At 41.4% G+C, this 26,695-nt stretch overlaps 2 protein-coding genes and 1 long non-coding RNA gene across 4 annotated transcripts in view; 1 reads left to right on the forward strand and 2 right to left on the reverse strand.

Annotated features, from left to right (window-relative positions):
- The window catches only part of BLMH (bleomycin hydrolase), a 49,176-nt gene extending 48,722 nt beyond the window's left edge, over positions 1-454 (reverse strand). For both annotated transcript variants that reach the window (XM_008526835.2, XM_008526833.2), the window contains exon 1: positions 1-454. In XM_008526835.2, the coding sequence (XP_008525057.2) occupies positions 1-454 (454 nt within the window).
- LOC139074111 (uncharacterized) lies at positions 304-18,477 on the forward strand. The gene is made up of 3 exons (XR_011523561.1): positions 304-789; positions 4,999-5,080; positions 17,219-18,477. It is a non-coding gene; the product is annotated as an uncharacterized lncRNA (long non-coding RNA).
- The window catches only part of TMIGD1 (transmembrane and immunoglobulin domain containing 1), a 14,241-nt gene continuing 5,376 nt past the window's right edge, over positions 17,831-26,695 (reverse strand). The window contains exons 4-7 of the mRNA XM_008526832.2: positions 25,073-25,351; positions 19,959-20,062; positions 18,931-18,971; positions 17,831-18,394 (exon numbers count right to left, since the gene is read on the reverse strand). Of these exons, the coding sequence (XP_008525054.1) occupies positions 18,391-18,394; positions 18,931-18,971; positions 19,959-20,062; positions 25,073-25,351 (428 nt within the window). The 3' untranslated portion in view covers positions 17,831-18,390. The remainder of the gene's footprint in view (positions 18,395-18,930; positions 18,972-19,958; positions 20,063-25,072; positions 25,352-26,695) is intronic.

Consider the following 26,695-nt stretch of genomic DNA (forward strand, 5'->3'; position numbering starts at 1 on the left):
CCGCGCTGTTCATGGCGCCCACGCTGCCCGGGAGGGAACGGTAGTTTAGGGGGTCCTCAGACGAACGCCGGGGTTGTACTGCAGCTCGCTGTCCGGCGGCCCGACCTGCCTCTCGTACCCCGAACGCCGGAAAGAGGAAACCGGCTCCAGGGCCGGGGAGGGTTGAAGCCGCGAGAAACGGGGTCCGCCGAGGGACAAAACTCCCCCCACGCGTTGCTGAGTCAGCGCCTTCGGGGCTGGTCCCGCCCACAGGAGGGCCCGCGGGGGCGGGCTCGTGACGCGCTCCGCTTGGGCGAAGCCGGCAGTCCGCCCGCGAGGCGCCGGCGCCCTGGACCACCCTGCATCCGGCTCCCTGGCCGGGCGGGCGCCCTCCCGGGATCAGGACCGCTCCGAGCGGGGGGCCGGAGGGGTTCCATGCTGGGCCCACAGCCTGAATACTCCAGCGCTGGGGCATGACCCCATTCCGCCTTTTCAGAAGCCGAAAGGGGACTGGAGGCGGGAGGGTGGAGCTGAGGAGCCGCAGAATTAAGCACAGGGCTTAGGATGGGTTGACTCGTCGCAAAACATGTAGCCAGAGGCTCCTCCTGTAGGCCTCCTTTGCTGACCCATCACTGCATTTTCAATGGCAACTTGTTGCTTGGATTCTAGTCAGAACCAAGTTCTCGTATTTGAGGGGAAATTGGAACCCAGCGCTTTCCCACTTGCTTAGAAGCTACTAGCACGGTTCTACAAATAGACATCTGCTCTTTTCAAGAAAACTACCCATTCTGGGCTTAATTAATGGAGTCGGTGAGTCTTCTACCTGGCCCAGCATGTACTGTGGGGTTTAACCAAGGGGAATGACAGGAGTCGGTCTCAGGCATCCATACGGTTGTGCCAGGCCCTTTACAAAACCTGCCGATGAGCGCGCCCGCCCTCGCCCGCCTTTCAAAATAACTCAGCGTTTCTCCAAGGTTTTGAAATTGTGAAGCCCTATTATATTGTTTTTCGTGCCCTAAAGTCTCAATCCTTAGTGAGATGTTGGGATGGGACCCAAACATGATAAATACAAATAAATCTAACGTATCCTTGAAAACCCTGTCTCCACTACTCAGAACAAGGAGAGTCTTCTGTGGAACCTAGAATCTAGGTCCTAAATTGAAAATAATCACTGGTTCTGAGAAACTCTAATATCTGGAAAAATATGCACTCAGACACCAATCAGTCATTTGAGAAATCACAGTCTCTATGTCCATAGAGAGACCTAGCTAAAGTTTGGGGTTACGATATAGCAACTATTTCCAACAGGGCCGGTCAGCTGTCCCATTGAGATTCTTCTGATTTCTGAAGAAAAGGAACAGGCTGAAAGAAACCATTAGTCCTTTCATAAAATGCTCTTCAAGTATCCTGCCCAGTTCAACTCAAAATTTTATTCATTGTCTACCATGTACCAGGCACTGGGCAAGCTGCTGATGATAATGGAGACTAACAAAGCTTAATCTTGCCCTTAAGAAATTCACAGTGTATCGGGAAAGAGATGCAAAATAACTTTGGACCGTCTGTACAAGCATACCAGTAGAGCTGTAGAAACAGTGAGGAAAGAGGTGTTAATTAGGGCTGGAGGAACCTGAAAAAAGAGGTGACAAGTGAGCACAATCTTAGAGGCAAAAAACAGAGTAAGGGCATGCAAGGCACCAGCAAAGGCACAGAGGCATTGAAATACATGGCAAATCATGTTCAAGAAACTGTGCAGTATAGTCTGATGTGGTTAAGAGCAAGGACGGTGTCGAGGTCAGGGGCAAGGTGTAGGGCTGGAAAGGTAGGTTTGGGCCAGGATGTGAAGGGTTTTATAGGCCATGCCTGAGCGTCTGGATTTTACTAATGGTTAATTAGAAGCCAAATAGGTTTTTAAACAAAGGAACAGTATGCTCAGTTCTGTGTAAAGAAAGAATCCCATTGGGAATGGGGAGGTTGACTTGAAGGGGAGAGATTCTGGAGAGAGACAAGCTAGTTAGAAGGCTATTCCAGTAAGTAGTGCACCTGGGGAGATGACAAAAGCCTTAAACTGTGGAAAGGGAAGAGGCACAGAAAAGTGAAGTTTTGAGTTGAATGAGAGGATGAATGGTGGCATCCTTAACCAAGAGAGGGAGTACAGAAAAATAGACATATGTGGGAGCATGTGAGTAAGCATACAATGAATTCATTTTGGGCCTTGGCAAGTTTGGGGTACCCACAGGACACCCAGGAAGAGAAGTGCAGGAGGCAGATAAAAAAAATGTCTAGAGATTAAATAAGACACATGTAGGTCTTAAAAGCCTGAAAGTCAACAAGGTTTCAGAGGGAAAGAGGGTAGAGCAAAAAGGACATGAGAACTGAGAATAGTACACTGGATGGCAGCATGCAATTGTACAGGGTATTCACGGCACAAGGGTACCAGGCTGAGTGGGGAGAATGGAGCCTGAACTCCAGTCCAAGCTCTGCCTGCCAAGCCATGCACCTGGCCCAGGGCTGTGCCCAGACTATGGTGCACATTTTACTACTTCTTACAAGGATGCCATATGGGGAGTACCATTAACCTAGGAATTTCAGGAATGGGTGAAGACAGAGGAGCCAGCAGAAAAAGACAGTAAGAGCAGTCAGAGAGGTAAGAGAAGACCTGGAGTGTTATGTCCTGGAATCCCAAGAGGGCAAGAGAAAATGTTGAATGGGACTGAAAGCTTCAGAAAAGCTTGGCAACTGGGTCAGTGGTGACCTTAGAGAGGGCAGCTTCAGTGGAAGGGCGGGGTGGGTGGAAGCCACATTGCAGTAAGTTGAGAGAGAAGAAAATATCAGGGAAGCTCTGCCCTCTTTGTCAGGGTGGTACCCTTAGTACCAGCTTTCCACCCAGCAACTCACACCCATACACTCAGCCCCATGTGGGCATGGAGAAGAGGCGCAGAAGAAAACTAGTTTCCCAATCGGTCTGCTCCAAATGACCTACCCAGGAAGACATTTCCCCAAGAATAGAATTCTTAGGACCTACCCCTCTAACTCTATCCAAAAGAGATGGTGGTGGGTTCTGTGACACCTCATGGAACAAGGCAATCAGAAACAGAATTCTAGTTCGAAATCCACAATATTAGAAAAGAAAATCTTTATAAATCTTGTGAAGTGGCATCACCTGCCATTGCAGATATGCCTTCGGCCTATTGCTTCCATGGGGCTCCTCCCAGTTAAAGCAAACAGGTCCAGGCTCAAGGCAAATTCTCCATCCTGCCTCCCCGCCTTTGCTGTCCACCAGTCTTTGACATATGTTGGCTCACTGCTACTACTTTGATGGAAAAGTCCAGATTTTTACGTTCGGTGAAGTCTGAACTAGAATCTAACACAAATGTTCTGCAATTCTATGAAACCTATTCACATTTAAGTGTTGTTGCCCCAGTTAACTCTGAGATTTGCTTTGGTTGGAAAGCCTCCTGATATTTCACCAGATCTGATCTTGAACTTCAGAGTTCACATGTTGGTGTCCTCCTGGGCCAAATTCAGCTCCTAGATGTATTGTTTGGCCTGCATGATATTTTAAGCTTTTTGAGCCAATATTTAGAATTGGAAAGGGTTGTATACAAATCTGGGTTGCTGTTTCCCTTGAAAATATTGTTGTTTCCCCATAATAGCCCTTTCTCCATCAAAAGTGAAAAAACAAAACACATATCAAAGGGGCCTGCATAATTTTCTTTATATCTAGCTTGCTTCACTCATTTACGTTTATTGCCTATAGATATTTGAGTTTTTCAACCCCTGCTTTAGGGTGACCTGGATGAAGTTTGGGAGGACCACCTCTTTCCTTCTACCCTCCTCCCTACCCTTAACCCCAGAATTCCTGCCTCCCTAGGATTAGCAAAGCCAGCAGGAGCTGACTGCTAAGGTTTTCAGATACTGGATCCTGGGACTTTGGGGGCCCAGAGGAACCTATATTCCTTCACTACAATTTTCGTAGTGATGTACGTAAATTGTACCCATCTGAGTACAGGTAGCTGTCAGCTTCAGGACTTCTACCTTCCCTGCCACTCCTAAACTCCATGTAGGCTTAATCCAACCTTTCCCTCCCTTCCTTCAGATTCAGAGTTTGTGTTCGACATATTCCATGTTAGTTGTAAATTATGTCCATTTTTTTTGAAACATTGTCCAATGTTCTGAAACAACATTGTTATATTGGCAATCTTATTCCTACCTCTGGATATGACATTTCTGCCACTCACTCACTATTTTAGGTGCTAGCAATTCACAGAGCATTCCAGGCAGAGGAAACAGTATACACAAAGGCAAAGAGGCATGAATGGGCTTGAGTGTGATTCAGGAACAATGAGAAAGTCTGGCCAAGTTTTGTGAGTATTTGAATTATGCAAAATTGACATAGTTCATCATAAACTATTAATAACATCTTACTATATGCACAGAATTTGAAGCAATGTGAAGCCTTCACAATGTTTAACATTTGTCAGGAACTGCGTACTTTCCAAGCTGGTGATGGCTCAGTGAATTAGAAACTGTTTATGCTATTGCCACTTGGCAGAGCCATTTTAGCTGGTAAAATAGTATCTTCCCATTGATAAATTTACATTTATTGCTAAATACTATGGCTAAATACTATTGCTAAATAGTCTTGAATTATGGACATTTTTAATTTTGCATGAAGGTTTCAGGAATGTATCTCTTGCATAAAGTTCAGAATAGGAACAGGCAGCACCCAACAAGGTGATAAAGAACCCAGCTTCTTTCTGGCACTGGTGTTACCGAACCTGAAGTGAGTTCGGTCACCTGTTGTGCAGCAAGCCAATCTCTGATACCGGGTGTGGTGGAAGAAAGTAGGAATTTTATTTTTGCACAACGCTGAGCAAAGAGAGAGGGCAGCTAACGCTGAAATCCCAAACTCCTCGAAAAGCTAAAAGGAAGGGTTTTTATTTGGGGCTTTAGGTAGGGGAGGGGGAGCATATGGCCTTGCTGGTCGGAGCTTTCCCACCAGCCTATATCTCTTTGCAGGGAGGAGATGATCCAGGTGCTTGTCCTTGACAGCGTCTGTCTCCATGGAGGATAGTGGATTCTGGAGCCAGGAAGCCAGAGGGTAAGCAGGGAATGAGTGTTTTGGTTTTAACCCCATATATGCTGGGTTTAATGTGGGGAAACTGATATCAGGGTCGATATCACTGGGATCTGCCACCCAGTGTTAGCACCATCCTTGGGTTCATTTCTCTCATGCTTCCTCCTTCCAGTCCAATGGAAAAAAAGTCTGGCTTTTTCTCACTCCTTCTGAGAGTGAAGACCACCTTTCCCAGAGGCTTTCATCAAATTTCTTCTGAAGTTTATTATCCAAAACGAGGTCGTGTACCTTTTCCTGAACCTGGCATTGCCTAGGGGAATGGGATTACTCTTCTATCAGTCAGGCACAGCCCTAGTGCAATAGTCAGTTCCCTAAGCTGCACAGCTTCTCCTGAGTGCAGGAGGGGTGGGAGGAAATTTGGGAGTCAACCATAAAGTTCAAGACACCATAGCAGGGAGTTTAGATTTTATTCTAAGTGCAATGGGAAGGAGTGAAGGGGCGTGATCTGATGATGCTTTTAAGGATACATTGAAGATTTGTAACACATTTAATTAGAAAAAAATATCAAAAATGTATACAGAACTCCTAAATATAAATAGAGAAAAGAGAACTCAATGGAAAAATAGACAAAAGATCTCAACAGGCATTTCACGAAAAAGGAAGCATGACTGGCAAATGAACAGTAGCGATAGAAACGTAAAATAGAATTATAATAAGATGCCGCTTTAAATCCAGATAGGCAAAAATTTTAAAGGCAGACATTAAAAAGTTCTACTGATAATTCTTACGTACTGCTTGTTGGAGTATAAGTTAATATCACCACTTTGGAAAACATTTGTCAGTATTTTGTAAAGTTGAAGATGCACATGCTCTATAAGCCAGCAACTTTACTCCTGGATATATATTCTAAAGCTACTCTGTCCAATATGGTAGCCACTAGCTACCTGTGGCTATTTAAATTTAAATTAGTTAAAATGAATTAAAATTAAAAATTGAATTTCTCAATTGTAGTAGTCACATTCCAAGTGTTCAATAACTACATGTGGCTACCATATTGCACAGTGTAAATATAGAACATTTTCATTATCACAGTGAGTTCTATTGGACAGCCCCACCCTAGAGAAATTCTTGTGTATGTGCACTAGGAGGCATAGTCAAGACTGTTTATTTGAGCATTGTTGGTGATTGCATAGAACCTGGAAAAACATGCACTAGTTCATCAATAGGAATTTGCATGAATTGTGACATATTCACACAATGGATTACTAAACAGAAGTGAAAATCAACATGGATGAATTTCAGAAACATAATGTTGAATGCAAAAAGTACCCATTGCAAAGAAGGCGTGGGACCATTTTTTAAAAGTTCAAAAACAAGCAAAATCAAATAATATATTGTTTAGAGATATGAATATGGTAAAAGAATTTTTTTCAAAAAACGAGAGGATATTAAACACCAAATTCAAGATAGTGTTTACCTTTGGGAAAGTCAGCTTCAAAGATATTGACAATATTCTATTTCTTAAACTGGTGGTGAATACGTGGATGTTCATTTTATTCATTATCCATAATTGTATACATTATCTATATTTTTGTATATATGAATATTTGTTCTTAAAAAGATTGGTCTGGCTGTAGTATAAATGATGGACTGAAGAGAGACAGGAATGTAAGCAGGAGACCTCTTAGGAGACTATAATTTGTCCAGGCAAAAGGTAAATAGTGACCTGGATCAAGACGGCAGCAGTGGAGATGAAAAGAAGTGGATGAATATGGGATATATCTTGGAGATGAATCGCCCTAACCCTAACCTTAACCCTAACCATTATGCTCTGGTAGAGGTTTGCATGGTGTAATGTGGAGCATTGAAGAGGAATATGTAAGTCAGACTGGGAGCTTTAGGGAAAACTTCTTGGTATAGATGACAGGTGATCTGAGTTTGGGACAATTAGGAGTTTGTTAAGTGATAAAGACTGAGGGGCCGGCCCCGTGGCCAAGTGGTTAAGTTCGCACACTCCACTGCAGCGGCCCAGGGTTTCGCCGGTTTGAATCCTGGGCGCGGACATGGCACTGCTCATCAAGCCATGCTGAGGCGGCATCCCACATGCCACAACTGGAAGGACCTACAACTAAAAATGTATACAACTATGTACTGGGGGGCTTTGGGGAGAAAAAGGAAAAATAAAATCTTTAAAAAAAGAAGACTGAGGAAAGGCGCTCTAGTTGGAGGTAATGGCTTATGCAAAGATCTTAAGGCAGCAAGTCTCTGTTTGTGAACTGAAGACTCTGAGCAGAACTGGAACTAGAGAGAGAGAGAGCAGGGGCCACACAGGGAGGGCCAACTGTGCCACTGGGGGGTTGAGACTTTATTCTGGAAGGTGCAGGGAAACTGCCTCCATTTTTATTTTCTTTTGCCAGGTAGAAAGGAAGATCCATGTGAACAACAAAATAAGGCACTGATGGGGCCGGCCCGGTGGCGCAGCGGTTAAGTTCGCACGTTCCGCTTCTCGGCGGCCCGGGGTTCGCTGGTTCGGATCCCGGGTGTGGACATGGCACTGCTTGGCAGCCACGCTGTGGTAGGCGTCCCACGTATAAACTAGAGGAGGATGGGCACGGATGTTAGCTCAGAGCCAGGCTTCCTCGGCAAAAAGAGGAGGACTGGCAGTAGTTAGCTGAGGGCTAATCTTCCTCCAAAAAAAAAAAAAAAAAAAAAAAACAAGAAATCCAGATACTTAGAGGGAAAAAAAAAAATAAGACACTGATATAATGCTGTGGGAATCTAGCCACGAGGCGGTCCTGGTTGGGCCGCTCTGAAACGCGTCTCTTTGTACTAATCATTTTTTATATGATGATCACCAAAACCTAAACTTTGTAGAATTACAGAAAGATTGAAATGAAGACAAAAGGAAAAAAAGGGCATGTGGAAGAGAAAATGATACTGATGGAAAAGGAGAAATTGGACCTGAGAGAAAATAATAATTAAATACCATTGGGGACCAAGATCCTGGTTTCCTTTTAGGAATGCTGTTAGACTGGTTTTCCTTAAAGCTGCAATGAACAAAACCAGAGCTTTCTTTAATTCTTTCATTTCTTTTGTTGGTGAACTACATTCTTTACCATCTGACACAAATATTTAAGTATAATTAAGGCATTCTTGTCCTCTTTTCAGAGGTGTTTCTTGAGACAAAGCATAAAAATCTCAGAAATAAAGTTAACATGCAGGAGTTAGTGACTCAAATCTACTTTTTCCAATGCGTGGCCCTTATACTATTTTCTCATCAGGTTTCCATTTTTGCATCTCGCCTTATTTTTCTTTCATTTAACTTTGTTTCTTCCTCGTTCCAAGAAAAATAATTAATCAGATAAAAGTAAAAATGAACGCATTCACAGGGCAAATGAAAAATTAAAAAAAAGATAACATGCACCTCGCCATGAAAGTGGATGAAAAAATTGGTCTCTCTTTTTAAAAAGACTAAAAAAAAAAAAGAATATGTTCCTTAATAGCCCTCAATTAGAAAACCTGATTTCTATGTTAAATAAGAAAGGTAGCATGGAGTGAAGAAAAGAGGCCAAAGTTTGAAGTCCATTAGATCTGGTTTCAAGTCTCAACTACTATTTATAGGCAGAAACAGTCATTTAATCTGAGTCTCAGTTTCCTCTTCTGAAAAGTGGGGCATGGCTGTAATAACTAAAATTTAGTGAGTGCTGACTATGCTACAGGTCTTACAATGTACAAATCTTAGCTCATTTAATCCTCATAATAACCCTAAGTCAGGAGGTAGATTCTATTACAGTCCCCATTATATAGTTGAGGAAATGCAGGAACAGAGAGGTTAAGTAGCTTGCACATCATCACACAGCTAGTAAAATGGTAGAGTTAGGATATACTCTATATATACCCGGATAGTCTAATTCCAGAGACTGAGAATTTTAAGCTTGCTAAGCCTAAGGATCGAAAGATATAATGTAAGTGAAAGCATTTTGAAACTCAAGTACTTTACACCTGTCAGTCTAAACAATAAACCTGTAGATTTATAAATTGCTGAGTGTTGCTGTGCGTCGTTTTTCAGTTTGCAACAAAGCAGCCATTGTGGATATTCCATTTGTGGATGGTTTTACTATAGCCTTTGACAAATGGAATAGAATCAGGAAGTTTTTCTTGGGCACATAACCTATGCAGCTGTTAAGTTTTCACGTTGGCCTCTTTAAATTTGTCTGATACACGTAGAAACTCAGGATGACCACTCAACGTGACAAACAAGGATCAATGATAGAAGCCTTAATTAGACAATTAATAGTATTGTGGGATCATAAAACACATTATGCCTACATTTAGAGTGATCAAAAGAGATTGTGCAGAAATCTTTAGCAGAAATATGAACCTGTTAATAAATCATTAAATATTTTCTTAAATGTGATCCACATCTCAAACTGGGGCAAAGTCCTTTAGACTGGTGATTTCCAAGTGAGCCAAGTTTGTTATTAAACGCTTTTATGAGTACCATAACTATAAAATTCAGGAATTCAAGGCTGTGATTCCTTAGCAGCAACAAAGTTTATATCCTCCTTGGTGGAATGTTTTAAATGATACCCTTGAGCTGCTTATAAAACCCACATATGACAGCTGCAGTGAAAAATGACCTGTTTGGGGCTGAGAATCTGTTGCAGTAGGAACATACAGTTTGCAAAACGACACACAAGGAGGTAGTAAGGGCTCCTAAGAGTAGTTTTATTGTCATTAAATTCTTTTTAATATCAGTCATATAATATGACGGCTCACAGGATCTTAGAGGTTATCTTTTGGTCTAGTCCCTCAGTTTGGAGTCTCTGAAAGATTATGAGACATCCTTCAGTTGAACAGCTCATTAGAGGCCAAGCTAGTATGAGAGAGCTGTTTGTCAAAGCAGCCGTTCGTACGTCTCGTAGCTTCACGGATATCTGGTAGGTAAAACTTTTATACAAGCAGTGTTGAACATACACAGCAGAGTTGCATTACAAACTAGGGGGATCCAACTGCTCCCTTCGCCAACCATCATGTTCACTGATACGGATGGGTGTGGCTTACTCAAGGATTAAGTTACAAAGTCAGGCAAAAATTGATAGTAGTCAAAATTGTCCTTGGAAATTCCTTGGGAAAATATCACTTCAGAGACCCGAACAACTCTTCAAAATCACAGCAGAGCAGGTTTTTATTTCCAGTATGGGAAGAGATTGCTGTTTCTTTGGCTGAGAACCAAATGAAGAGGTTGGCTTGTGTTTAGGGGCCATGTTGTAAGTAAAAAGCAAATGCTCGAACACTAGACTCATCCTCAGCACACGAGCTACTCACACTTTGAGAGCCGGGAGAGAACTAGGACAGGCCAGCTGATTCTCCTCCTCGTCTCATGCTCACTGCAGGGCACGTGTTCTTTGAGTTGAATGGCAGACCTCATCACAGGCACTTTTAAGTTGTTCTCTCTCGCTCACCCCCCGCCCTCTCTGTTCTACCCCCACTTTTACCCATTCTCCCTTCCCTCCCTGTCTTTCTGTGTCTACCTTCTATTTAAATTCAAATGTTAAATGTGTCAGTAATCAGGATTAAATGAGTCTATATATATTTGTTACTGCCATATAGGAAGTACTACATAAGTTAGTTCTTAATGTAAGAGGCAATTTTGCCTAGTGGTTAAGAACCGAAGAGCCATACTTTCTTGGTCTAAATTCTGGTTCAGCCACTGATAAACTGTGTGACCCAAGACATGTGACTTAAATTCTCTGTGCCTCAGTTTTTCTCCCCTGTAAAATGGGTATGATAAAAATAGGACCTTGTTATGTGATTATTATGAGGATTAAGTGAGTTACAATATATTTAAAGTGCTCAGGCCAGCACAAGATATATAGGCGTGTGACTATTGTTGTGTGATGTCACTGTACTTTGGGTAACTCAGAGAACTCAATTTTGACACTTCCTTAGAATTGTGTGTGTACTAGTTTAATTTCTCATCTATTGTCTCCGTTCTTCCTGGCATGCAGTGATCACCCCTAAGGCAAAAGTGCTGAATGATTATCCTGTACAAAACTGAGAGCAGTTGTAGTACTTAGAGCCAAAAGGCAGGGTGATGGGCGGACTGACTCTTCTTACTAGCTGTGTGACCTTCGACAGATCACTTAACCTTTCTGAACTTGTTGCAAATCACAAATAATGTCAGCTCTACCTATCTCACAGAGTGGCCATGAGGATCAAACAAGATATGTATAAAAATATTTTATAAACTATCAGGTAACATAAAAATGTAAGAGATCGTTGTTAATACCTATAGTTTAAACAGAGGCTGACACTATTGTTGCTATCAAAAGTGTCTGAAGAAATAAAGACAAATAATTCATGAGTTTTCACAGCAACACTTTACTGTAGGAATCTGTTGGCAGGAATGCCAGATCTCCAACTTTTTCTTGATGTGCACACAATTCTCTGAGTGAGAACTCAGGTTTTTGGGAATTCACAGTAGTGTCCTCCATGTTTTTCAGGCTTTTTTTGTTATTAGTGCCATTGAGTTTATTCCAACTCCTGGCAAACCCGTGTACAGCAGTATTATATAAATGAGAACTACCTATGATGTAAGTTGTTTGCTATTTACCAACCTTGATAAGCTCTTGAGAAAAGATTACCTGAGTGTTGAGGAATTTATGATTAATGTATAGATTTTGTTTTCTATAATCACTGGCATGAGATTAAGTATAATTTGGATTTTTTAATAAAATGAGACAAATTGATTTTTTTTCTGGCTTGCACTACTGCTACCGTATTTCCTTAGGATGTGTTGTCAATAGATGTAAGTCTATTCAAAGGGAAAAACATGGGGCTGGCCCGGTGGCGCAGCAGTTAAGTGCACATGTTCCGCTTCGACAGCCTGGGGTTCGCTGGTTTGGATCCCACGTGCAGACATGGCACCACTTGGCAAGCCATGCTGTTGTAGGTGTCCCACATATAAAGCAGAGGAAGATGGGCACGGATGTTAGCTCAGGGCTAATCTTCCTCAAAAAAAAAAAAAAAAGAAAGAAAGAAAAGGGAAAAACATGATTTTATTGTAGGTTATTCAGCATTTTATATGACTCAGCATCCTTGGTGGGAGAGATGGGGGTTCTTATGAACTTGCCCCTGAAATTAAATTGTTTCATTGAACTAGATTAAACTTTCTCCTGAATTCTTATTATGATGAAAATACCTACATTAGTCAGGATAGGCTGAGTTATCCTACAGTAAGAAATTAACCCTAAACTCTAATGGTTTAACATAAGGGCCTGTTTCTCACTTAGATATGAGCAGGTGCTGTTCCACATAGTTATTCAGAATCCCAGGCTGAAAGATGCTCTAACATCTCTCCACAGTTGCCATGTCAGGGGAAGAAAGAACCTATAGAACACGCACCCATTCTCCTTTGCTTTGCCCCGAAGTGACGGCATTAATTCTATCCAAAGCTCTTTCACCAGATCTAGTCACATGGACTCTCTAATGGCAAGGGGGCAGGGAAATGTGAACAGCACAAGGATATTCAGTGAATGATAAGTATCTCTGCCCCAACCCCAACCCCTAAAGCCTTGAGATGCCCTCAGTCACATCTCCGTACCTTTATCGCCATCCCCTCACCCCAGAACAGTGCAGTGTAGAGGAAGGAACATAAACTGTGGGGTCAGACTGCCCTGGGTTTGAATCCCAGCTCCACCCCATGCTAATTGTGTGAGTTTGAGCAAGTTATTTTGTTTCCCTAATCCTCAGTTTCCTCATCTGTCAAATGGAGATTCCAACACCCACCTCTTAGGGTTGTTGCAACAATAAGAAATGATCTATGCAAACCCTTTGGCAAAGAGTAATACTTGGTGATTATTATCATCAGAAGGACGAGCAAATATTTAGGGCAGCAATTCTCAGCTCCAATCCTGCAACACTCCAGGACATCTCCAATTATTTCAAGGAGTGTCGTAACATTTTTAAAAGGCTCTCCAACTGAGATTGTTTTAAATTCCCTTTACTTACTAAAATAAATTCTCCGTAGGTAATTAGAAGTAGGATCAAGGGGCCGGCCCTGTGGCCGAGTGGTTAAGTTCGCGCGTTCCACTTCGCCTGTCCAGGGTTTCGTTGGTTCGAATCCTGGGCGCAGACATGGCACTGCTCATCAAACCACGCTGAGGCAGCGTCCCACATGCCGCAACTAGAAGGACCCACAACTAAAAGAACTATATACAACTATGTACCAGGGGCCTTTGGGGAGAAAAAGGAAAAATTAAAAATCTTTAAAAAAAAAAAGTAGGATCGATACTGATGTCACTCTTGGCAAGTTATGAGAGAGGTATCTTTATTATTCAACCTTTGCCCGTTCTGTGATATCCTCTCCCCTACTTCAGGCCCCAGGCTTTGGAGTAGCCTGGTATGAACCCCAGCTTAGTCACTCTCTATAGTTGAGTTAAGCATTCGAGCCCAAGTGTCCTCACTGTCAAAGTTGGGACAATCATGACTACTTATAGGGTTGTTTACAGGATCAAATAATGCAGGTCAAGCCCTTGGCATAGTATAACCAATTGTCCTCTGACTTAGTTCCTCGTGATTATGCCTGAGCTTTGGGGGGAGAAGGCTATGAGTGAAAATTACAAGAGCTGATTCACAAAAATCTCCATGAGACAATGAAAGCCCAAGTCAACACTGGATTGTATTTTACCTAACAGAGAATGGCATATATTGGGGTGAGAGGCTTCTTCTACTCCTGGACATACAAATTAAAAGAATTTTCTTTAATTAGGAGAATTACACATAAAAATCCAGATTTCTGACTTCTCTTAAAGAATCAGAAGATCTGGGCCTGGCCTGGTGGCGTAGTGGTTGAGTTCGTGTGCTCTGTTTCTGTGGCCCAGGGTTCATTGGTTCAGATACCAGACGTGGACCTAGCACTGCCTATCAAGCCATGCTGTGGCAGGCGTCCCGCATATAAAATAGAGGAAGATGGGCACGGATGTTATCTCAGGGCCAATCTTCCTCAAAAAAAAAAAAAAAATCAGAAGATCTGTCCTCAATAGTAACTATTAGCCTTCTTTTATTTTATTTTATTTTTTTCAATTATTTTATTGAGGTCATATTGGTTTATAATATTGTGTAATTTCAGGTGTACATTATTATATATCAGCTTCTGTATAGACTACATTGTACTCACCACCAATAATCTAATTTTTATCCATTATCATACATATGTTCCCCTTTACCCATTTTGCCCACTCCACCACCCCCTTCCCCTCTGGTAAACACTGATCTGTTCTCTTTATACATCTGTTTATCTTCCACATATGAGTGAAATCATATGGTGTTTGTCTTTCTCTGTCTGGCTTATTTTACTTAACATAATACCCTCAAGATCTATCCATATTGTTGCAAAAAAGGGATGATTTTGTCTTTTCTTTATAACTGCATAGTATTCCATTGGATGTGTATACCACATCTTCTTTATCCATTCATCAGTTGATGGGCACTTGGGTTGCTTCCATGTCTTGACTATTGTAAATAATACTGCAATGAACATAGGGGTTCACAAGTCTCTTTGAATTGTTGATTTCATGTTCTTTGGATAAATACCCTGTAGTGCAATAGCTGGGTATATGGTATTTCTATTTTTAATTTTTTGACAAATCTCCATACTGTTTTCCATAGTGGCTGCACCAGTTTGCATTCCCACCAGCAGTGGATGAGGGTTCCCTTTCCTCCACATCCTCTGCAACATTTGTTATACTTTGTCTTGGTAATAATAGCCATTCTAACAGGTGTAAGGTGGCATCTCATTGTAGTTTGGTTTGCATTTCCCTAATAATTAGTGATGTTGAGCATCTTTTCATGTACCTGTTGGCTATTGTACATCTTCTTCGGAACAATGTCTGTTCATATCTTCTGCCCATTTTTTGATCAAGCTGTTTGGCTTTTTGTTGTTGAGCTGTATGAGTTCTTTATATACTTTGGAAATTAACCCCTTGTTGGATATATGATTTGCCAATATTTTTTCCCAGTTGTTAAGTTGTCTTTTCATTTTGTTCATGGTTTCCTTTGCCTTGCAGAAGCTTTTTAGTCTGATGTAGAGCCAATTGTTTATTTTTTCTTTTATTTCCTTTGCCTGAGTAGACATGGTAGTTGAACAGATTATTAGTCCTCCTTTAGACATAGATGTGCTATTTGCCACAGTCCCCACCACTCCCTATTGTTTTATATCTAGCCTGCTTCACTCATTGATCTGCTTGACCCCTGTAAGAATTTGAGCTTATGACCGCTGGCCAATAATTTTAGGAAGGTGGGCACTATGGTGGTTATGATGGGGGTAAAGTTGGTAAAGAAGGGCATTTGTAAGCTATTATCAATGATTCAAAAAACCAAATGGCAATAATTATATTGTTAACCTCTGAAAGACTGCACAGGTTAAGTAAAGTACCAGATTTCTTTGCTTTTGAACGGAATTACATCAACTGGGTAATTGTGTTGCCATAAAAGAAGCTCAGACTGGCACTTAGATACCAATGATAAATGTTTTTAAAAGTTGAGAAAATAGATTATTATTATTTTTTTATTTTAAAGATTTTATTTTTCCTTTTTCTCCCCAAAGCGCCCATGGTACATAGTTGCATATTCTTGGTTGTGGGTCCTTCTAGTTGTGGCGTGTGGGACGCTGCCTCAGCGTGGCTTGATGAGCAGTGCCATGTCCACGCCCAGGATCTGAACTGGTGAAACCCTGGGCCACAGAATCGGAGCGCGTGAACTTAACCACTTGGCCACGGGGCCGGCCCCAGATTATTATTATTTAATAAATAAAGTTTGCTTGATAGACCAGTTCTTTCAAAAAATGAGGCTCAAGAAGGAGAAAGATAATAATTATTAAAGTTGTCCTTATTGGTAGAAAGGTTGAGGAGGGAGCAAGTGGCTTTGTCTATCACTTCTCTGCTGGTATTTGTAGTTCAAAGGGTCAAAAACAGATGAATGAGTGTTGGAATTTCAGCTATCTCATAGTAAATAGAGAAGACATTTAGGGAAAGGCTAGGGGGCTTCTTTTGAGTCCTGGAATTTCATGTCTTTCTAAGTCAGGCTCTCAGCTAACTTCTAATTTTAGATAAAGAATATAGTTTTTAATACAAGCTCTGCTTTTTCTCAAAACTGTAAGGCAAAATGAAATGCAATGACCATTTATCGTATTGCTGTGCTCTGTTAAAACTAGTTTATGTTCCTTGTCTGTGCTGACATACAAGGTCATTGTATTTTATAAGGGTGAAGAAACTCTCTACTGATGACCTGTCATTCTCAAGGATTGTTATATGCCCTAGACCAAAGCTGATTCATAATTCTACTAGGTGGGGCAAAGGTATTACATTTTCAATCTTTCTTGCCAGCTCCTTCCAGCAATTAATTAAACTATGTGGGAATCTTTTGAGAATCACAGAATTTTCAAGATGACATGAAAATTAATCCTAATCCTCCTCCTAATCCAACCTCCTCATTTCTTAAAGGCCCAAGAGAGGGAAAAGGATTTGCCCAAGGTAACGCAGCCAAAACTGATATTTGGGTCTCCTGATTCCAAGTCCAATTAAATATATAAATTTTTCTGTTTCCTCTTTCACTTTATTTATTTATTTATTTGAGGAAGATTAGCCCTGAGCTAACATCTGCTGCCAATCCTCCTCTTTTTGCTGAGGAAGACTGGCCCTGAGCTAACATCCGTGCCCATCTTCCTCTATTTTATATGTGGGACGCCTACCACAGCATGGCTTGCCAAGCGGTGCCATGTCCGCACCGGGGATCTGAGCCGACAAACCCCGGGCCGCCGAAGTGGAATGTGTGCACTTAACCGCGTGCCACTGGGCCGGCCCTCCTCTTCCACTTTAAACTATCCCAACCCACCATTACCTGAGGTCTGGTTTTGTTTTTCAGGTTTTTTTAAAATAGTCTCCAGGCTTCTACTTAATTGTCTAAACTTTCAGATTTCCACAATCCTCCTACCTTATCCTTATAGCATTTTCACAAGGCTTCCAAGTCCTACTCTGAGAAATCCTGAATGAGGAACATGATCTGAAGGCTTCCCCACAAAAACCTCCTGGGGTCTCCAAGGAAACAGAGAAATCTGCAAACCACAGTCTTGACCGCTCTCTCTCTCTCTCTCCATTCCAGGCTGAAGTTTCCAAGGAAGCAAAGAGAAGCCTAACAGGAGGATGTGTCTGTTCCTCTTAGAAAGAAGACTGTTGAGAAGTCATGCATTCTGCTCATTTCTTCTTTTTGCTTCGATGTCAGTAAAGGGCTTTTCACCACCTGTCTGACAGCAGATCTCTCTCTGGCTGTGGCACATTCAGCTACTGCAATATTAGACCAAAAATAATGTTTTTTCTAAGACAGAGGGGAAGCACAGCAGAGACATCAAAGGTGGTTCTGGCCGGGGCTGCCTCTCCCCCTAACTCACCCCGGTTGTGTGGGAAAGCGAAGCAGAGATTCTTATGGGGTAGAAAAGTGAAGAAAGGATCGAAGTGGGGAAAGTCAATGATAAATGATAAGAGAGCTGCAATTTAAAATTGAGATATGTGAGCAGAGCACAGGCTGACTCATAATTAATAGAGCTAAGGGTATGCAATGACTATGCAAAATGAGTAAAGGGTACTTGTAAACGAATATGCTGGCCAGCCCCTGTCCCCTGCTGTTCTCATCTTCCTCACCACATAAAGCTCACAAAGTTTGTGACCGTGTCAACCATGATGAGATAAGAAAAATACGGACATATGCTTAGTTTTTCATAATACTAAATTTATTCCATTTAAAGGAGTGTTTTATATTCTGAGATTATATCCTTTTTTTGGTCCTAAAATGTTTCTTTTGTGAAATGACAGTGAAGGTAGATGATAATTGATATTTTTTACATGCTTCCTTGGCAACTTTAAAAACCGGTCACTCCATGTTGCCCCTCCCAGTTTTGTTTTGTTGTTGTTGTTTGGTAATTGCACTGATTTGGCAAAACCAAATGTCTGTTAATTTCCTACCTAGACAAACACACACTAAATGGTTACCAACATTTTTTTCGGAACATATCTCAATTAATTAACATACCCTTCAAGGAAAAAACTTCACAAAATCTTACTTTTCATTGTTAACAGCATTCTCCATAAAAATGTTCCACAAGTATATCAAATTAGTCATAACAACTACTGTTAAGTGCTTAATGAAACACTTCTTCATAACCTCTGACAATTTGACAGGAGTGAATTTAATAATAGCAATAAATACAGATGGGACTACATAAATCAAGGAAGTCCTGATCCAAAACTCTTGCTGCATTAGATGGCATCTCAGCTTTCTCATCTGAAATGATTCAAGAAATTAATTATAATGATGATCATAGCAATAAGAAAAAAAATTCTAAACAAAATTCATACTCTTGGAAAGAATGTCTTCGTTCTTTTTACCCACTGCCCACTTCATGTATGCTGGAGCCAACAGACTAAAGGAAGCTCCTAAAAGAAGGCAGTACTTAGGATGAGGGATGTGGCTTCAGATCTTGGGAAGAAAATGCAGCCATGGCTTCCCCCAGGGTAGGCCCTCTCAATTATTTACATTGTGTGGCAATAAAATGCAGTTGCATAAACATTAGCCCAAAAGTGTTTAAAGAGAGAGTAGACCAAAGGTATCCTCACTTCTAGAAAACCTTCTAACCTAGCCTCACCAGTCTGCCTCTAAAGTGGAGGCAGATTCTCTTCTACTCTCCATTCGCCGCTGAACCCCTCCACCTTCCAGCGCCTTCCATCTCAGGAAGAGTTTGCTCGGGATAGGCTTTATAATGCACATCACTGCTACCCATCTGCTTAGGGGAAATCATGGCCCCAGACCAAAGTACTTACAGAGCTGTTTCTCCCTGAGAATCTTTATCCGTTATGCAGAGCTAAAAGCAAATACAACAAGGGCAGTGAGTTTGCCTGCTTTTCTAAGGCCCATGGGTAAACATTTTGAATGTATCAAGATGGCTCAAGGGACAGGAAACCCAAATGTCTGTTAATCTCCTACCTAGAAAAATACACACCGATACAGAGGTGGCTGGAAATATAGCCACCTCTGCACTGATCCAGGTCTTATTTCTTTGGCCACATTAATTATTTTTATTGAACTTGAAGAAGATGTAACTCTTAAAATGCTTCTAAGATTCTTGGATAGTTGAGTGTTTCTTTTTTTGTAGGGAAAATCTGCTTTATATTGGGACAAGGGGTGGGTGAATTTCTCCCTGGGAGACATTGTTGCCCTAAATAACGCCCAATTACCATATGTTTCGAGGACAATGCCTCTGGCTGGATAATGAACTCAGCCTAGGCCACACTGGCCTTTCCTTAGAGGCTTTCTGCCTTATTTGCCTCCCTCTGGCACTGGAGTCAAATGCATAGCATTAACCTATGCACCCACATACTCTGCATCATGCTAACCAACAAGGTTAAGCATTCAACAGTTCAAACTCCAGCCCAGGGCAGCTGGGGCTCATGGCCATACTTAAGAAGTGGGCAGCAAGTGCCATCTTTTTCATGCAGGTCTCTGAATCCAGAGCAGATGTTCCTCTCTATATTTACTTATTGTACCAAAGGCACCATAGCAACAATAAAGGGAAATTTGAAAGGAAGAAAAAGCAGCCCCAAATCCGCTACCCCTGACACCACAGCTATTTTCATGCAGGTCTTGTCCATATGCACTTCTAGTCTTTGTAAAGCTGTATTCATAATATATGTACAAATTTTATTCCTTTGAGCAACTTCCATTTGAGATGTCATGGTAGAGAGACCAGACTGTCCAAGTGTGGTTCCTACTGCTGTAGTCACTTAGATAGCCAGTTCTCTGCCATTATTTAGACGACTTTTTACCTAAATAGCTTAGAATACTCAGATACCTTTATTATTCTTTTTCTTCTAGCAATCAATCCAAAGCACAGTGTCAGAAAGATCACAACACAGGCAGCAATAATGGGTTCTTTTGGTACAACCACAGCTTTATCTGTTGGAAATGCAAACACAGGGAACGAGGACTAACATTTATATGCTTGTAATTTAGGTACTTCTGATATGTCCCAGCCACGATGCCTTGCACTTCACGTCTATCATTCTCTTAATTAAACCCTCCCAACAATCCCAAAAGGTGGTGTATTATCCTCATTTTACAGGCGAGGAACCAGGGGCTTTGAGGGGTTCGTTTACTTGTCCAAAGTCACAGAACTAGTAAATAGCAGAGACACGTTTTGAATCCATTTCTTTGTGTAAGGTTAACTTATTGTAATATGAAAAATTCCCATAAAACAGGTAGTCAGAACATTTTCTGCTTTCTTCATCCATAATTTTTGCCATGCAGAAAAGCAGAAGTAGGCTGAAGTCAATAGTTTTTCCTGCCTTTTGAAAAAGCCCAAATTAGGAGGCATCCCTGGGGAGAGGGAGAAGAAAGAAGGCTTTAACAGCAAGAGAGGAAAGGCAAGGAGCCTGCTGGACCAAGGGGAGAGAGGTCTGTGGGCCCCAGGAGCAGTGGGGACCTTGTAGCTGTACTGCAATAGTGCCCCAAACAGGTGACAAGACATTACGGATGGCGGCTGCAGGGAGCCCCTAGGGAAGTAGAACTCTAAGCACCCGCCTTGGCCCAATGTTGGCCAAGATTTTCATACCTCTCTAAATGGCGTGGAAGGACAGAGAGTCTACGTCTAACTTGGACTAGGAAGAGGTCAGCAACAGCGATGAGGGCCTGGAAATGAAAGCCCAGTCCCTGGTTTTCTAAACACCAGGTAAGCTTAGAGCTATATTGGTCATCAGGCACTACGGGCACAGTGTCTGTGCTTGCAAGCCTTCCAAGAGCCTATGAAAATACCTGAGAACTGAACAAAAGAAGTATTGGCCCCCAAATATGAAAATAAAGTGGCAAAATTAATCAACGTTAATAAATGTTTAAACATCTATAAAATGTAACTTTGTGTCAACTATACCCAACTGTTAAATAATGCTTAAACTTTAAGAACCAAATTAACAACATGTATAATAAAATTCAAAATGTGCACAAGTTATAAAAATCATTTCAAAATTTTTACAGCAAAAAAGTATCCTTAATGTGCTTTGTTTTAATAAGTTTGATATGATATGAGATGAAACTTTTTCAAAAGTAAGATTGCTCAAGGTCAACAAAGGTATTTAAATGACCCTGTCGAAGCCCCTGGATTCTGATGCCATCCTAGGACGGGCAGGGGCTCCAATCATGGCTAAGGTAAAAGTTTAGGAATTTGTAGGAAATAAAGAGTGTGCTATTTACTGTAAAATTGAGTTTGTGGGTTGAGTGTAGTCAACAAATTTTTACTGAACCACCACTGTGTATTAGGCGCTGTACTCAGCCCTGTAAAAAAGAGGACACACGTGGAGGTCTCCCGGCTTTGTGAAGTTCATATTCTAGTGGAAGAGACAGACATTAAACAAATAAAAACTACCGATTGCGGTAAGTGTTATAAAAGACACAGGGTCATGAGATAGTATATGAGGGGCGAAAGTCAGGGAAGAGGGGAAGAGAAGACTTTACTTTTATTTTTATTTTTATTTTATTTATTTATTTATTTTTCAAGGAAAATTAGCCCTGAGCTAACATCTGCTGCCAATCCTCCTCTTTTTCCTGAGGAAGACTGGCCCTGAGCTAACATCCGTGCCCATCGTCCTCTACTTTAAATGTGGGACGCCTACCACAGCATGGCTTGCCAAGCAGTATGTAGGTCTGCACCCGGGATCCAAACCAGCAAACCCTGGGCTGCAGGAGCAGAATATGCGAACTTGACTTCTGCACCACCAGGCTGGCCCCAATAGAAGACTTTAGATAAATCGAATTTCAAAGCCCAAGCCATATATGTCTCAGGATGAGGAAACAGGGTTTATCCCTCTGTAACTGTATGGCACGCTAACCACTTACCTTTTAATTGTTTTCTTCTCCACTATTTGTCCATTTCCTGCCCAGGATAATTTTGGAGAGTAAGTAGATTAAGCATCCTTTACTCTTGCTCTCTTTTGGCTGTTACCAAAAATTACTCTCACGAGGGTATGGGTTGCACCAACCCTCTGGAGAAACTGCTCAATGGGCCTTCTTGTAAGCCCTGGCTCTGTAATAAACAGCCTTGGGACATACCAAATGGCCCTCACCTTACTGGGGACCCCCTCTACCCGCAGTACCGAGGAAAGATGTCAAAATGAAAGAGAAGCAAAGTTGGGACAACTAGGGAAAGAAATCAGAATTCAGTCACAGTTCGGAATATTTTTTACCAAGCTGAATAAAATGAAGCCATATGTGACAGCTGTCACACCACAAACAAGCTGAAATAAACGGCCTGACTCATTGGCTCCCTTTGGATTCCAAGTTTCTGTTGAAAGTGACTTTGGCAAATGTAACTGCATCTCCCCTCTTGTCCTATTTTACTCTCTCAATTGTAACCAGCCCTGGTATTTTCTCCTGATATTCATTAGGGTAAAATAATCTTGTGCTAAAATAATCGCGGGCTAAAATCTTATGCTCAAGAAAAGATCCAGGATGTCCCACAACATGCAAAACAACTTTGAAAAAGGAGAGCAAAGTTAGAGAACTAATGATATCTCATGTTAAGACATTATAAAGTGACGTAATTAAGACAGTGTGGTATTAATGGAAAGATAACCAAGTAGAAAATGAAAGAAAACAGCAAGTCCAGAAATAGATTCACATACATACAAACAAATCATGTTTGACAAAGTGCAGAGACAATTCAGTGGAGAAAGAATAAACATTTTAACAAATGGTGTTGGAAAATCAGATATTCATATGTAAAAAGTGAACTTCTAGTTATGTCTCATACCGTATCAAAAATGACTCAAGATGAATCCCAGAAGTAAATCTAAAACCGTAAAAGGAGGAGAAAGCATAGGAGAAAATCTTTGTGGCCTTGAATTAGGCAAAGATTTCTTAGATTGACACTAAAAGCATGACCCATAAAGGAATAAATTCTTAAACTAGACTTCACCAAAATTACTAACTTCTGTTCTTCAAAAGACACTGTTAAGAGAATGAAAAGTTAAGCCATAGACTGGGATATAATACTTGCAAATCACGTATCTGATAAAGGACATATATCCAAAATAAATAAAAAACTCTCCAAACTCAATAAGGAGAAAAAAAATCCTGTTATAAAAAAGAGGGCCAAATATTTAAACAGACATTTCATGAAAGAAAATAAGTGGATGGTGTGCAGAAAAGAGTTAACGTAGTGGGCCAGAGACTGCTATCCTTAGAAAGACCTACTTACGAGGTTTGCCCTTGGCTGACATCTAGGAACTTAGCTGGTAAACAATTTTCTAAACTGATAGAAACTTTTCCTCTGTGACCACTGTGGGAAGTCCACACATGGATTCCTCCAGATTCTGTCTATGTCTTTTTCTTTTTCCTTTATGATCTGGCTATATATCCTTACTACATTACTGTAATAAATCTTAGCCATGAGTAAAACTGAAAAAAAAAAAAAAAAGAGCCATGATGTCATTTCCAGCTTGGCATGGCCTCATTGAGAAACTACCCCACTGAGCCGTGAAGCTGGGAGAGGCTCATGGCAAACTGGGCATTTAGCCTAAGCACCAGCAGCAGAATGCTTATGCTGCAAAGGCAGCCAACAGCCAGGGAAGTAATAAAGCAGTAATAAATAGGAAAAACAAGTTGGTTTGGAAGAGCTCCACCCGAAACAGGATTCTGCCCTCCTGAAAGCCAATTTGCCAAGCTGGCATGCTGCTTGCCACACAAGCTGTATGTTTTTTATGTGACACAAAGCAATTATGATTCCTTCTTAACCAAGAGGGACGACATAATTCCCTACTCTCTCCACGTGGTCTTTACAGCCTGTTAGAATGGCATAACCTGAGGCTACGCTAATCATGCTTTTGTGATCCTGGGTGGGGTGAATAGCCACAAGCTTCCATATGGTGCCCTTTCCACTGCTTCTATACGGTAAGTACTTGGGTTATTTGTGGGTTTGGTTTTTAAAGTGAGTAGCCACTGGGCACACTGTCACTGCTCTGCAGGACAAATTACTGAACATGCCAGTAATCACAGAACGGATGTTCAACCTGCAGCAGCTCTTCCTCCCCGCCAGCCGCTCTGTTGGTTTCCCAGACCTCCCTGAGGGGGAGAAAATAAGAAGCGCTATGGTCACATCAGTCCAACACTTCTGGCAAGGGTTCAGTTGATTTCCTGGGGATTGGCAAGAAAAGCAATGAGTGGGCACAGGGAAGCAAATGACCATGTGAATAATGTTCTAACAAGATATAGAAGCCTCAGCTTGTTTGGCTGCTGCAAGCCTACTGGCCCCAGACCAGGAAATGTGTGCATGAGCATTTTCTGCATCTGCTACACCAGGTATCTCGCCTTTCTCTTTTTGTATGAACGAGAAATATGAGAGGGGAAAAACACTTGGAGCTTCATTTGTTCCCTATTATTGCACAGGTATTAAACCTGGGTAGGAGAAGCGTGAAGCCAAGAGAAAGAACTTTTTCCCCCCACTCCCTCTTCCGATTAGCCTACAGGTTACAATTTCAGAGCAAGGAGTGACTTTAGAGATCTATTTTCTCATCTAGTCAGTATCTAGTCACATTTTTTTCTCTGTGTGTTTCTGACTTCTCTTCTGTTTGTCATTAGGCTGTGAACTCGAACGTCCAGCTCCTACAAATCTTGTTGCCCGGGAGAATTGATGGAAATACTCCTCCCTAAAAGCCAACCAGAATTTTCTTCTACCACTTGATTCTAGAAAAGGACCTTTCCTCAAAGAGCAGCGTCCTATATGGAATGGGCATAATTCCTCTAAAAAGAAAGACTAGAATTCTTAGTGGAAAACTCTTTGGATGAGGACAATTCTTCACAGAAAAATCCTAACTTCTAATCATAATTGTCATCATAATTTGTTGTCACAAAAAATATTGACTGAGCATCTATTCTGAGTTTTGCCCTGTGCTGGATATGACTTCAAAAGAGAGTTACCTTTGACAATGAGGTGAAAGTCTTTGGTCTCCACTCTCCAAGTTGAATTTGCAATACAGTTGTAGGTTCCATTGTCAGATTTCTTGACGTTGGTGATCGACAGTTGAAGAGACTCACTTGTCTGTTGGACTTGGTGATGGTTTTTCTCTAAATTCAGGATGCTACTGTTTTTGTACCACATCATTTGAGCCTGGGGGTTGGATTTCACATTGCAAACCAAATTTGCGTTACTCCCTTCCTCAACAGTTTGGAAGTCGTCTCCACTTAGGAGAGGAGGAACTGCAAGATTCAAGCATTTAGGTTTCGTTAGCAGATGAGCAGTGGTTTACTGTCAGTGTTCAAGAGCTTCCTTCAGTCTATCTTGTGGGGTCATTCATTCATTTGACAAAAATTTGCTGAATACCTACTGTATGCCAAGCACTGGGCTAAGTGGGAACCGGGGGTACAATGGTAAATAACATACACCCAGTCCCAGACCTCATAGAACTTTTAATGTGGTGGAGAAGACAGACCATGAAACAAACATATCTAATAACGAATCTGTACCAAGTAGACAATTTGTAACACTACCCAAGAATATAAGCCTTGAGTCTATGCTCTCTGAGAGTTAATACAGTGTCGGATAAAACAGCGTAATATGAAGAAGTCAGGTGGTGCAGATAGTCTTGATTCCATCTGCACTACTTATCTACTGTGACCTTGAGAAAGTTACTTAACTGCTAAGTAACTGTTCAGTTTCCTCATCTAAAAAGTGGGATAACACCTGCGCCATGAGTTGCTGTGAAGATTAAATGAGATAATGCCTGTAAAGAATTTACCACATTGCTAGCTACTATTATTATCGTGGTGGTAGTGGTGGTTTTGAGGGCTCCTCACACCCTCTATTTTTGCATTTTACTTAACCACTTTTGCTCTGGCCACATATATACCAATGCATATTTGCATTTCCTCAATGATCCTCTAGAAATAATGTCCTCCTCCCAGAAGGTGTTCCAACTGTGGCAACTCTGGCATTGATGGAAGGTGAGTGTGACCTTCTGAGACCCTCTCATCCGTCTGTGTGAGCAGCTCCTGACTCCCTCTATCATAAGGGCCGCTGTAGACCCATAGATAGTCAAACACATTTATCTTCACCAAATAATTCTGACCCTCACCCCAACCAGGGCTTTCCATCAACTGTGAGGAGAAATGGCTGAGCTGGCTCTCCTCTCTTCTCCATGTCCCTTGCATTTTCCAGCCAAGGTGCAAAAGAGTAATAAAATACTTGAAAAGTGGGCGGTAGGAAAGAGGTAGAGCAGGGGAAAGAGGAAAAAAGAAGCATGTGTAATCTGCACGCTGAATAATTAGACCCTGAGTAGGCTGTGCTATTAATAGCTCTCTCAGAAGAATGACATTTTGTTGCTCTTTGGAATGAGTTTGAGTTCTGTATCCATATCTAACAAGGATGTTATATGATATTCAGATATGTAGGAAGCTGCTAGAATAGGGAACACAATTCCTGAATATACAAGTTTCACTTGTGAACAGGTCCTAATAGTCGTTTCTTTTTATTTAACTATTTAAAGTGAATTTTTAAGCACATCAGCCATACATGAGTATTCCTTTTAAAAAAATTAGTACATT

Source organism: Equus przewalskii, chromosome 10 (genome assembly GCF_037783145.1).
Source record: "Equus przewalskii isolate Varuska chromosome 10, EquPr2, whole genome shotgun sequence".
NCBI classification, from domain to species: Eukaryota; Metazoa; Chordata; class Mammalia; order Perissodactyla; family Equidae; genus Equus; species Equus przewalskii.